Source organism: Cyrtonyx montezumae, unplaced genomic scaffold (genome assembly GCF_038088225.1).
Source record: "Cyrtonyx montezumae isolate F1298 unplaced genomic scaffold, pur_monq_1.0 scaffold_29, whole genome shotgun sequence".
NCBI classification, from domain to species: domain Eukaryota; kingdom Metazoa; phylum Chordata; class Aves; order Galliformes; family Odontophoridae; genus Cyrtonyx; species Cyrtonyx montezumae.
In genome coordinates, this window is record NW_027072033.1 from 10,154,366 (window position 1) to 10,167,200 (window position 12,835).

At 37.1% G+C, this 12,835-nt stretch overlaps 1 protein-coding gene across 6 annotated transcripts in view; it reads right to left on the bottom strand.

The window, feature by feature from the left end:
* GAK (cyclin G associated kinase) overlaps nucleotides 1–12,835 on the bottom strand; it is a 63,534-nt gene that overhangs the window by 12,662 nt on the left and 38,037 nt on the right. For 5 of the 6 annotated variants that reach the window (XM_065740687.1, XM_065740683.1, XM_065740689.1 and 2 more), the window contains 7 exons: nucleotides 10,395–10,589; nucleotides 9,271–9,388; nucleotides 7,420–7,499; nucleotides 6,915–7,108; nucleotides 5,822–5,980; nucleotides 4,536–5,012; nucleotides 2,454–2,624 (listed from right to left, as the gene is read on the bottom strand). In XM_065740687.1, coding sequence (XP_065596759.1) covers nucleotides 2,454–2,624; nucleotides 4,536–5,012; nucleotides 5,822–5,980; nucleotides 6,915–7,108; nucleotides 7,420–7,499; nucleotides 9,271–9,388; nucleotides 10,395–10,589 — 1,394 coding nt within the window. The remainder of the gene's footprint in view (nucleotides 1–2,453; nucleotides 2,625–4,535; nucleotides 5,013–5,821; nucleotides 5,981–6,914; nucleotides 7,109–7,419; nucleotides 7,500–9,270; nucleotides 9,389–10,394; nucleotides 10,590–12,835) is intronic. The other variant, XM_065740685.1, reaches the window with a different exon arrangement.

Below are 12,835 nucleotides of genomic sequence, written 5' to 3' on the forward strand. Positions count from 1 at the left end.
CCAAAACAGGCTTCCCAAGGAGGTGGTGGAGTCACCAGCCTTGGAGGTGTTCAGAAAACATCTGATCTGGTACTGAGGGACATGGCTTAGTGGGAAACATTGGTGATAGGTGGACAGTTAGACTGGGTGATCTGGGAGGTCTCTTCCAGCCTTGGTGATTCTATGATTCTAAATGTATATCCTATAGATTTAAGATTACATTTTAAAGCTCTTTAAAATTTAATGTCACATTGAGAAATAAGTAAAAAACTTTAGTTCTTGAACTGCTGTTCACTGATCAGCTTTTCTCTTGATAACTATTAAAATTCAGTAATTGTTTACTACCAAAGAAAGCTTATCAAGCGATCTACAATTCTGGACAATTACAACTACTCCAACAAATTCACCATATTTTGTTGTTGCAGCTTATTTTAAATAAGCAGCATTGTTACAAGTTTAATTTTAATGGGTTTAGTTCTTCGTCTCATTTTACCAACCAGTGTTTGCACCTTCCCCTACTTTCTCCAAACAACTTCTTCCAAACCTGTTATTTAAGAAAACACTCCTTTGCAGTTTCTTTTCCAATGCAAACTAGCAATTACCTTATATCTCATTCATATTAAAAGCAATAACTATTAGTATTCCTCATTTTTTTTTTATTAAAATCAATACCCGTGACTATATCTGTGACTGGGTAGATCACTAAGGGCTCAAATACATACTCAATTTCAGCTTAAAACACAGAAGGACTGTCATTTAAAAGGTAAAAATAAAAAAACTAAGTGTTGCCCCAATTTCTCAACTTCCACATGAATTTTGAAAGCCTCCACAGCAACAGTTTCAGTAACTGAGAAATAGTTGGAAAAGTACAACAGTAAAATGAAGATGAGGGTATTTTTAGCATATTTTGCTTATGTTGACAGAAGCCTTTAGAAGCTACATTAAAATAGTGGACAGGATAATCCATTTACCAAGGTAAAAGTCATCACCAAAGTTAAAAAAAAAACAAAGCATAAAACATTAAATACAGAAGCTGGATACATCAAAGTATTTTTTTCCTTCCATTCTTGAATGTTACAGACAGCAAAACACATTGGTCTTCTTTGGTGCACAGATTAAATATTTAGAGTGCAGAAATTACCATCTGTATATTTTTTCACATTAAATTTTGTATGAAAGAGGGTTCCGCCAGTTAGAGCTTTGAGAACCTGTCTCTGAAAAACAGCAGAGTGTACTGGCATTATTTAAGCAGAAGAGGACTTCAGGTGAGGGATCTCAGAAGAAGAGACTCAGCACTGCTCAACTGAAAGGCCAGGAGGCAATTGGACACAGATTGAAAAACAGAAAGCTCAATTTTTTAAAATAAAAAATGTTTTTAATTTTTTAAATTTAATTTTTAAATTAAATAAAGATGTTAGGTTTTTTTTTTCCCCCCTGTAAAAGTAGTTACATACAAGCACAAGATGCCCAGACAGCCTGAGGAGTCAGCAACCTTAGGAATTAAAAAATATAAATCAGAAAGGACACTGTTCTGGGCAGTTTGCTCTACTTGACTGTTTTTCAAGTACGTTAGCTAGACAATATCCAGAAGAGACTGCTTCTGAAATAAGATCATAACAGAGACTACATTTTACAGATCAGCGTTGATCAAGTCTTTTAACAGTTAAAAAAAATAGCTTTACAGATTCCATTATTGTTAATTTGGATAAATAGTGGCTATCAGGTTATGGTGTAACCATGTACAGACTCCTTTTCATTCAAAATCAAATGAAAAACTAACACCTCTGGCTCTGTGACTCCATTTTTATAATGGCATATTTCTTTACAGAATGAACATGCTTAGTATTTAACAACACTTCAGACATTCATGCTTAGGATGGAAATGGTGGAAGAAACATGAAGCCTTCTGTTTAAGGACAAATAGATTGCAGAAGAAGTACATGAAGAAAAGGCTTTGTCAAGAATACATCAGAAATCAAATGAAGCAAATAAGATTAACGCATTACATAATGTATTCTCTAAGTATTATCAGGATATATGCAGGTCAAGAAGGTCCCAGCTAGCTTCAGTTTGTATTTTAAGTCCTGGCTATACACTAGCTTGCTTGCACCACTCAGTTATTCTCAAAGAGTTTCAGAAAAACTGAAATCTGAATACATTCAAAATGCTGTCTAGACAATAGAATAATATAATTTGCAAATGTTTTAAACCCTTCATTTTAGGAGCTCTTGGAGGAAAATCCATCTCCTAACAGAAGGTCAGCAATTCTAGAAGTTCCCTTGCATCATAAATATTACAATCATATTACACAGGAAAACCTAGCTGCTTGGTACATGCACATCTGTTAGAAGAACACAGAGCTAGTAGTCACAACAAGCAGATCTATTAAAAGACTAATCCATCCTGACTACAGCAAAACACAAATGCATAGTGTAGAAGAAATTGCTGCAAAACATCACTGAAAGTACACTTACCTAAATTTAGGAAATCTGACATGGAATAGGGTGGAAGTGAACTATGCGTAGAAGGAAATGCATTAGCTGTAGATGTTGCATTTGGATTAAGAAAGTCCCCAAAAAGGTCTGGGCCAGACAGTGCTGAATTCTCAGAACTTGATGACATTGTAAATGGGTCAAAAGGATCAGCTAAGAAGCAAAAAATGAAATTATGACAAATTTTCGGAAAAACAAAATAGAAAAAGTACTCCACTCCTTCAGGGTCAAAGACAGAAAAAGCTGGACTACACTGGCAACTGAAGGAGCCCTGACTGAGTTTTATGTCAGTCACCATTCTATCTTTGCCTCTAGACACTCACATTTTCTATAGCAACATGAAAACTGCTTTTACTGTGCATGGCTGAGATGCTATGTCCCCAAACAAATCCTTAGTAAAGCTGCTGCTATATTCAATCATCTTGTTACTTTCCTCCATGCAAGACATACAACTATGAGTGATCAGTTGCAAATAAACAGATACATTTGTTAAAAGTTACACATATATTCACATATAATACGTGTATATATAATGCCAAGTCTCTAAAAAATAGAACAGACTATTAAACTACTGAAAAAAGTAAATTAAAGCATTCATACTACCACTTTGACTTGAAGGCATTGGTAGCTTTAGGGCAGAAAGTACATCAACGTGAGATTGAAAGCCAACAAGAAGCAACGCTTTCAACACGTCTTTAGCTATCACAATGAAGAAAAAACTAATGGGAAGAGTATTTATAGTCAGGATGGGATAACATGTGACTCAGCTGGAATCACAGCTTAAGATTTTGCTGTTACTGCTGCTCTCTAGGGTCAAAATCCTCAGGAGCCCAGGGACTCCTGCCAAGTTTAATCAGCGGCTAATGGGAAAGAATAATCCTGTCACAGTGTCCTATCACATCCAGAAGCAATTATCACTGTTCAGGACTCAAGAACACTTCAAAAAACAAACCTTTACTTCTTGTGTGTGCAACTAATCTTACTGAAGCACAGCAATATCTATCCATTAAGTTTCACATAGGAGTTTGATGTACTAGCTGAAACAAGTTGTCAAATAGTCTCACATCTGTAAGGCTACTTCTCTTAACAAATTCAAAGGTAGAATGAGGTGTTATTTTTATTATTTCTCATCTCTACTCACATTTTCAAAGTTAATATAAAGAAATCTTCTTTCATAGACTTCTGACTATGTAAAAAAGGTAAACTGATTCTTCTCTGACCACAGTAACACAGTTCAAGAGAAAATTAGTCCAGAAAAAAAATAACTGAAATCTCCTAAATGCTCTCTTTCTCTCCCTCCATATACCAAATAACCTAATAGTTATCCTAAATGATCAATACTCTTAGAAGTCTTAGGGTAAACTGAGGCTGCAAGTTACTACTTCCAACAATTCAATCAAGTGCTAAAGTCATAAGCTGAAGTCATAACAATGCTTTTTTTTAAGACAAACACTTTTAAATACAGGTTAGGTAAGAGTAACATTCTCCTTCCTGGTACAAATCTGCTAACAACATCAGGAGAATCAACAAGAAAGCAGCTTTTAGCAGTAGCATTATCATACTGGTTTGAACAGTAAGCTACAGGATTTCCAGTTGCCTGACAGTCTTATCTGATTAACATTCAAAAATACCACACAGCCTTTTGACCTATGCAACACTGCTCTATCATACCTAATGCTACCATACTACTCTACACAGAGAGCAAGAAAACTGTTCTGTAATTCATGCCACAGCAAGAGAAGCTACTTACATATGGATCTAGAAAAAGATTTAACATGTAACGTTTGTACTGGAAGGCTATCAATCTTTCATACTGGTGAAACTGCTTTCAACTTCAGAAGTAATACTCTTCTGTTTACATTAAAGCTGGTTAAGATATTAGCAGCACAACACAAATGGATGATGTACAGCCTTTGTCCGCTCCAAGTATTAAAAATGCCAATTTTAGTCAGATGTTTGCTTTAGATCAACATATCCTCACATATCAAAAACAGTAGTCATTTCCTAAGCAGGCAGCAGTTTTTACCAGGTGACTAGCAGAATACTAACATTAAATTTACATACCTGAAGACACAGGTGCTGCTGAAGTCTTCTGAGCAGCAGCTAGATGCTGAGACTGACTGCTGAAAAAGAAATCTGCTCCTTGTCCAAGAAGATCTCCAGTGGGCTCCTCTGAAACTTGTGACACACCACTCACAAAAAGATTGTTCAATAAGGCTGCATTGCTTGACGACGAGCTTATTTCTGAGGCAGTTTGTTTCTGTTCTGGTGAAGTATCAGAGTTCAGTCCCAGTAAATCTACATTCTCTTCAGTGAGAGACTTTTGTAATAGCATAGGTGGAGCTTCAAAATCAGCTTCAAAAAGCATCTCTCCTTCTGGAATAACAGAGTCTCCCTCTTCAACAGTTACTGCCCTTCCTTCACTTGGAAACGCAGGGAACTCCTCATCTGAACGATCACTCTCTTCTCTCTCATCAGACAGCTGAACATGATCATTTTTAGATGAGTTATCATCTACTCCACTTTCTGAACTTTTTCCTTCTTGAATAAAATGAAATAACAGCACCAGATTACTAGAACTATTCTACCAACAAAGGTATGTCAGACTTACACAGCAAAAACATATGAAATCAATCCTTATATAAACAAAGCTCACAAAGGGTAGAAGAATTGCTAACACCTCTTTGTACAAAACAGTAAAGAGAGCCCCTCACACTCTTCTAGCTGAGATTATCCAAGTTAACAGACAAGTTCTCTAGCTGAAAAGAATTAGAAAAGCATGATGCATATGAGAAAAAAAAATCTACCAAACCTTGCACAATGTTAAGTCATTATTCATGCTTTCAGAACAGCACTGACTTGGACAATGGACATCATACTACTGCTCAGTAACTGCTGTTGCAATCTACAACAGCATTTGATGGCAGTGCAAGCAGTCACTGTAACATGAGCCAACAGAGGAAAGCCCAGAGAATGGACTTAGATATTCCTCAGTCTATGCACACTTACATGAACACCACTGGCTAATCTTTGTTTCTTGTGCTTTTCAGACAGCCTAAACTGAGTCTCTGGGAATATAAACATTTCCCTGCAGACTTTTAACGTCAAAATTCTTACAGAAAAAGAAATACATAGTTCAGCACTTAGGTTATGTACAACAACACCATACTTAGCGTCTACCCAAAAGAAGATGACTTTTCATGTGCTAACATGCAGTGTTCACTCTTCAAATAGCTTCTTCCTCATGGTCTAACAAAATTGTGAATGTTACCAAAAAAGAGCGCTTAAGAACAGCTGCAGTACTCAATGGAAGGCATACAAGGAAATAGAGATGCTAACTTCAAATATACCTTTCCAATCCAGAGAATGGAAGAAGTTATTTGCATCAGTACCACTGCTGTGTGGTGATTCTGTCTCAGTTGGCGCACTTTCTGAGGACAGCTCCAGTTGGGATGCTTCTGCTTCATACTGAGCAGTTGAACCTGGCTGTCTTGGTAGTTCCGGTTTCCCTAAAAGATAGATTTTAAGCCAGGACCCTTAGAAAGAAACTTCTAAAACTCATTCTTGGTCATAGAAACTTGTATCTGATTGTAAGCCCCAACTGCTATAGCAGGACAACAAAGACCTAATCTTCCAGGCTTGAACATTATTAACCATGATTAACCTTATTTCAATGGCAAAAACTAAGTCCCTTTTTTAAACTACAACATTAAAAAATCAAACTTACAGCAAAACAAAAGCATTCTATTTAAATTTGTAATAAAATAGAATCATATTTCTAAGCAACTAACAGCTCACTCATACCACCTACCCCTTAAAACAAGCAACAGTTATGAATTCTTAGAAATGATTCTCTGCAGTACTTTACATGATAACCACTATCATGCTGTTTATATTGGAAGCACAGACAAGGCAGCATTAATGAAAATTTTAATTACTGACTTCAGGAAAATAAGTACTGAAAAGCACTGTATTGAATAAATCTGTATCAGATATCTATAGATAAAGTACATGTAATACTGAAAAACTAAACATCTGCATGAACAGAGGAAAAGATAAGAAATCAAGCTGTTATAATGGTTATATATAAGACCAACAATGTTTTTATTTAACAGTTGCAAGGAACACTCAGACAACTAAGCAAAATGATAATGTCAGTTTAGTCAGAGTTCTTTCAAGGCATTTTGGCTACACATCCTGGTTGTCACAATTCTATTTCTTGAAATTCCTGCAAATAGCATACTCAAAACTTTAAAACAAGCAAGTACAATGACAATGGATATAAGATAATTATTAGAGGACAATTTATAACCCTTCATACAGTGTAAGCTTTGTGAAATTGTATTTAAAGGAAAGTCAAACTAACCAGAATACATCCTCAACTACTGAGTTTTTTTAATGGCAACTTTGTCAGTTTCTCTAATTATTTAAGAGATCCATTACCAAATTTTGATAAAATTTCTTGTTGTTCTTCTCGAGTGGAGAAAAGGATCTTTGGATTCAGTCCTTTTATATTCATGTTATCCCATGGCAGCTGCTCACAGCTAGGTCTATCTCTGGGCTCCACCTCCACTTCCAGATTGACTTGAAATAAATCAGGATATTTTTCTTGAATATCACAGGCATCCAGATCATATCTGTAAAAATGTATACTGGTAAATTTATGAGGCTAATGAATAGATGACAAGCACTCTGTATAACGCTAAGTAGTACACTGATCTTGTTCAAGGTCTACAAATTTTTACAGAAACATGCAAACAAGTATTATTTAGAAAAATCATACTGTATTGTGAAGAAAACCTTCAGCTTCCTTGATGTGAGAAAGCAGAACTCATCACATTGCCAAAGAAGTTATCTGTTCCCTCTCCCTCACCCTGTCTGTTGGTTTGGAAGGTTAAGTTTGAAAGAAGACTTCTTCCAAATTCCCTACAAAAAGGTACCAACTTACTTTGCAAATTTCACAGTGGTGGCATTTCGGGGCACAAAACCTGTGTGGAACTGAATCTGAAACATCTTCATAGAAGCCATCTGTTGGAAACAAAAAGCCGGGAAACTACATAAATACAAATGAAGAAAACACACTATGTTCTGTTCTGTACTTAACCTAAAGCCAAGGTTTTTCAGTAAGAATTATTTCAGCATTCCTTTTTCCACCTTGTATACTCTACCTGGAGAAACTCTGCACTAACCTCAGATTGTCACAGTTTGTCATATATTTCCAGACATCACCATAAAGGTTGAAATGCCATGACCTTTATTACACTTCTCAGAATAACATACTGAAAGAAACTCAAGATGCAACACGCTAACCTAGAAATACACGTCAAAGATGCAACTCTGCTCAGCCCAGTTTTAGAAGTAACATTTAGAAAGACACCATGCAAGAGTGCCCTTTTCCTGTGCCTCAGTGAGCACTTGTTTACTGAGTATGTGTTGGAGAACTGGCATAAACTGTCCAATGAAGCTGTGTAATTTCCCCCTGGAGATAGTCAAAAGCCACGTGAACACAGTCCTGGGAAGCCTGCTGTGGTGCTCCTGCTTGAGCACGATGTAGAACCAGATGATCAGATGCAGAGAGCTTCAGGTAAAAAACTACCATACATGAAACAAAGAACACAAAATACTGGTGCATCAAAGCTCAAAACCAAGCTCATTACAAACACTGCTGATGCGTCATGTGTTATAACAAACAGATAAGAGATTTATTTTCCAATTAGTGAATAACTGACGAAAAAAATGCATTAACACCTGTGAATCTGACATTCATAGATAATAATGTTAACACGTTGTTGGTTTTTCTTTTGAGATTGAACAAAAGCAAGTTAACCTCGGCTGAATTTTTCTCCTACCTTGAATCTCTGCAAATGTTTTGTACCCCTACACAGGAAGTTAAAAGAAAATATAGAGAAAAACACCTGTTTCAGTAATAAGTTGTTTGCCCCATGTGTCTTTGTACTGTAGTACTGTTTGAAAATCCCCTGGATCCAGAATATTCCAGGTTATCTTACACTTCCCACTATGCCTTTCCATCTTTTACACAGACCTTCAAGTTTAATTTGGGAGAGAAGCCAAAGATTCACTTTCAGAAATGTGAAGACAGACTTTGTTTCCAGGAATTTTAGTGATCTTCTAATACATTAGCTTTTTTTCTTTTTTTTAATTAAAAATGAAATATCCATTCACTCTGGAAGAGCAAAGACCAGTAAGAAAATTGGTTCATAGGTTCATTAGGTTGGAAAGGACCTACAAGATCATATAGTCCAACCACCCTCCTATCACCATCCATACCCACTGGACTACTAAATCAGGTTGTAAAACTCAACCTGGCTCAAGAAATAGGGTACAACACTACAAGGATTTTTTAATTTTTTTTTTTTTTTTTAAGATTGTTCTGTACAAACAGTCCCTAGAATCCCACTATAATGCTGACTAGCATTTTTCTATTAGTGGTGCTGAATTTTGTTTATGCAGTATTAAGCAGTTCTGTCCTATTATACACCTTACTGGATGAGATCAGATAAGTTTCAAAAATAGCTACAGGCTCTCCCCACAAATCTAGAAATTATACTTACAGTAGTAGTTACTATAAATGCTTAGCAAAGCATCTCAACAGAGAGTGTTACAAAGAAAATGAACATATGTATCAGGCCTAGTTAAATAGAATTCCCAAGTGCAATAACATCAGTTATTTGAACAAAAAGAGAAAATAAAGCTATGTTCTTACTGAGATTCCAAATGTAGTTACAACACAAATTGCACTAAGAAAAAGCAACCCCCTGACATAGGCTATTAAATTTACCTTGGCTTGTAGTCGGCCTCCTAGTGTTGATCTGGCATGATAGATAACAATGAGAACATCTCCTTGAACTGTTATACCCAATGGAATTACTGCTTTCCCATCTTCAATTTTAAACTCCCTGAGGAAAAAGCATATCCTCTGTTAGTTTAGATTAAGAGAAATTGTGTATTTCCTTATATTTAGTTTGCTTTCTCCAAGCCCCTTAATACCGACCCATAAAATTCCACCCTAAATTCTTTCTACTGACAAAGTTATTCACTCTAAGTAATTAAAAAAAAATGCTCTAAAAGACCAGCTAACAAACAGCAGCTACCCACATCAGGACAGATGTGTTTCTAAGAATCCGCTAGAAAATGCGAGAGCACAACTAGAGCAAAGGACAAGACAAATAGGGTATTATGAATATTACTGTTCCAAGAAAAGGTGCCAAGAAACTGCAGTTGCCCTGTGCTAACGCTACTGCTACTTTTAAGGATTACCACTGAGGAAAAGTGGTAGAAAAAAAAGAAGTGAAAATACTCCCAGCTGTTTTTTCACTCTTTTCAAGTTCATGACAACTCATTTCTGAGCTTGGAATTACAGGAAAGTTAGAAGGAATTTTATATTCTCCCATCTTTCCTCCATCTGTGACTATCATCTAGAACTGCTTAGCATCATTTGTACTTGCAGCGATACATTGCACCAGAAGACACTAGAGCTATAGCACAATGGTAGTGGAGTTAAGTTGACCTTCCTTACAGATACCATGGTTGATAGATGCTTCCTGTTTTCCACAACTGCACTATGTAGTTCAGTTTCAATGGTGCTGGTACATTCCCTCCGACAACTACATGCAAAATAGGAAGACTGATCCCTACTATACAACACATGAAGGATCTTGTTCCATTCTGCCCCCTCAAACCCACACTGCAATGCACACATTCTGTGGAGATACCTCCATGCTCTTATTATAAATACTTTTATAACCATGTAATTCACCTTTCAAGATCAACAAAAATGGGATACAGGAGCTTTTCTGGAACCTTTCTGATCAACTGGTACATCCAAAACTGTATTTTTCCTCACAGTAATGACCTACTTATTACAGAAAAACATAACATGGTCTTTTCATAACTCATACTTACTTCATTTTGTCATACTCCTGGGAGGTAGTAGTTACTCTCTCATCCCCTACATAAACTTCACAAAAAGGCCTACATCCATTACGCTGCTTACTGAAAAGAGGAACTGGAGTCATGATGATGGATCTGACAAGGATTGGCTTGCTGTGAGGAATAATGGGTTCTTCAGCCATCATGTCACACATGTATTCAATGTATCTGTCAAAAGCAAGAAGTATTCATTAAGCTAAAGAACCAAATCCTAGAATTGGGTACACACATTACTTTTGTTAATACTCCACCACTGAGCAGTAATGCATGATAACAACACAACAGTGGAAACATTTAACAGCACTTCTGGGAAACATGATTATGAAATCTGATACAATATCACAAAAGGAGAATGAATAGAAACATGGATAAATATGGATGATCCTTAACTTATCTTTCTATTTAAGGACAGCAACATAATTTCTGCACAAAAAGCCCAATGGCTCCATCACAATAAACAGTACAGAAAATTTAATAAAGTTCAGTACAAGAAATCATCTGCATCTGTGTTCCACCTTACAGACAACTCTAGTCTCTGCTTTAGGTCCATAGCTTTACAATTAATCACCTGTAAAACAAACTAGCCGCTCTTTTCAAAAGCCTCATTTATAGTATCACAATAGGAGAACTATTTATGTTCTACACAAAATAAATAAGAGCACTTCACACAACGGGCTAGGTTAAAGTTTATATTATACAGTTTGGGTTGTAGCAATCATGCCCTAGTTGACTTTCTGGTCTTGGGAATACTTTTGCCAAAAAGCATCAGGACCCTGAGGTTCAGGAGAGCAAAATTCCAGCTGTTTAAAGAATTGTTGGATGAGATTCTCTAGGAAGTTGCTCTAAAGACACAGGAACAGAACCAAGCTGGCAGCACTTTAAGGTCAAAAGCTCACCATTCCCCAGCATTTCTCCTGCTAAGACAGGTTGAGACAGCAGGGCTTGTGAAATGACTTCAGGGGGACCTCACTGAGGCCTTTAATGGAGCTAATAAACATGGCAGAGATCATCTCTTTACATGGTCTAACAATGATAACAGCCCTAAGGAGAAGGATTTGGAGGTGCTGGTTGGTGAAAGATTCAACATGATCCAGCAGTGTGTGTATGCAGCCAAGAAGGCCAACTGTATCCTAGGCTACATCGAGAGAAACATGACCATGAGGTCAGGGGAGGTGATTCTGCCCCTTTACTCTGCTCTTGTGAGACCCCACTTGGAGAGGGTGTTCAGGGTCCAGTCCTGGGGCCTCCAATGCAAGATGGAAAGGAGCTGTTGGGCCACAAAGATAGTCAGATCACGTCCACTATGGTGACAGGTTGAGAAAGTTGGGGATCTTCAGCATGGAGAAGAAAAGGCTCTAGGTGGACCATACAACAGCCTTTTGGTATGTGAAGGGTGCCTACAGGAAAGCTGGAAAGGGGCTTTTTATAAAGGTACATAGCAACAGGATGAGAGGAAATGGTTTTAAGTAGGAAGAGGGTAGATTTAAACTAGATATTTGAAAGAAATTCTTTACTTTGAAGGTTGCAAGATACTGGAATGGATTACCAAGAGAGATTCTGGACATCCCTCCCTCGGAAGCATTCAAGGCTAGGCTAGATGGTGTTTTGAGCAACCTCCTCTAGAGGGAGGGGAGTTGGAACTAGATTAAAGGTCCTTCCAACCCAAATCAAATCATTAAGGTTGGATATTAGGACAAACTTCTTTCTAGAAAGGGTTGTTAAGCACTAGAATAGGCTCCCCAGGGAGTTGTTTGTTTCACCATCCCTAAATGTGCTTAAAAACCAACTGGATGTGGTGCTCAGGGAAATGATTTAGCAGTGGACTGTTAACAGTTAGGGTAGTATGGCCAGGTTGAGGTTTGACTTGATGACCTTTAAGGTCTTTTCCAACCTGAGTAATTGCATAATTATATAATTCTACAATTCCACGATAGAACAAGGTGAAAAGATTTTAAATCAGAGGAGAGGAGACTTAGGTTGCACATTAGGACAGAATTCCTTACTCAGAGGGTAGTAATGCACTGGTACAGGCTTCCCAGAAAAGCTGTGGATGCCACATTCCTGGAGGGGATCAGCTTAGGTTGCACAGGGCCCTGGGTAGCCCCACCTGGTGGGTAGCCTCAACTATTCTCATGGTGGGGGTTAAAAATGGGTGGGCTTTAAGGTCTACCAATCCATTCTGTGATTTATTAATGTAAATTACTCTGCATAGAACCCCTTAAATATACTTAAGAGTAAAATTTTACAGCAGCATAATCTGTCATTTGCACTTCACTAACCCCACATACTTCTCACTTTTCTATATCTAATCCTTCCTGTAGGAAACACATTTACAACTACTGTTACTTATTAGTGACTTAATTGTTACAAGATCTATTACACGAAATGTTTCATACATTTTGACAAATGTCATC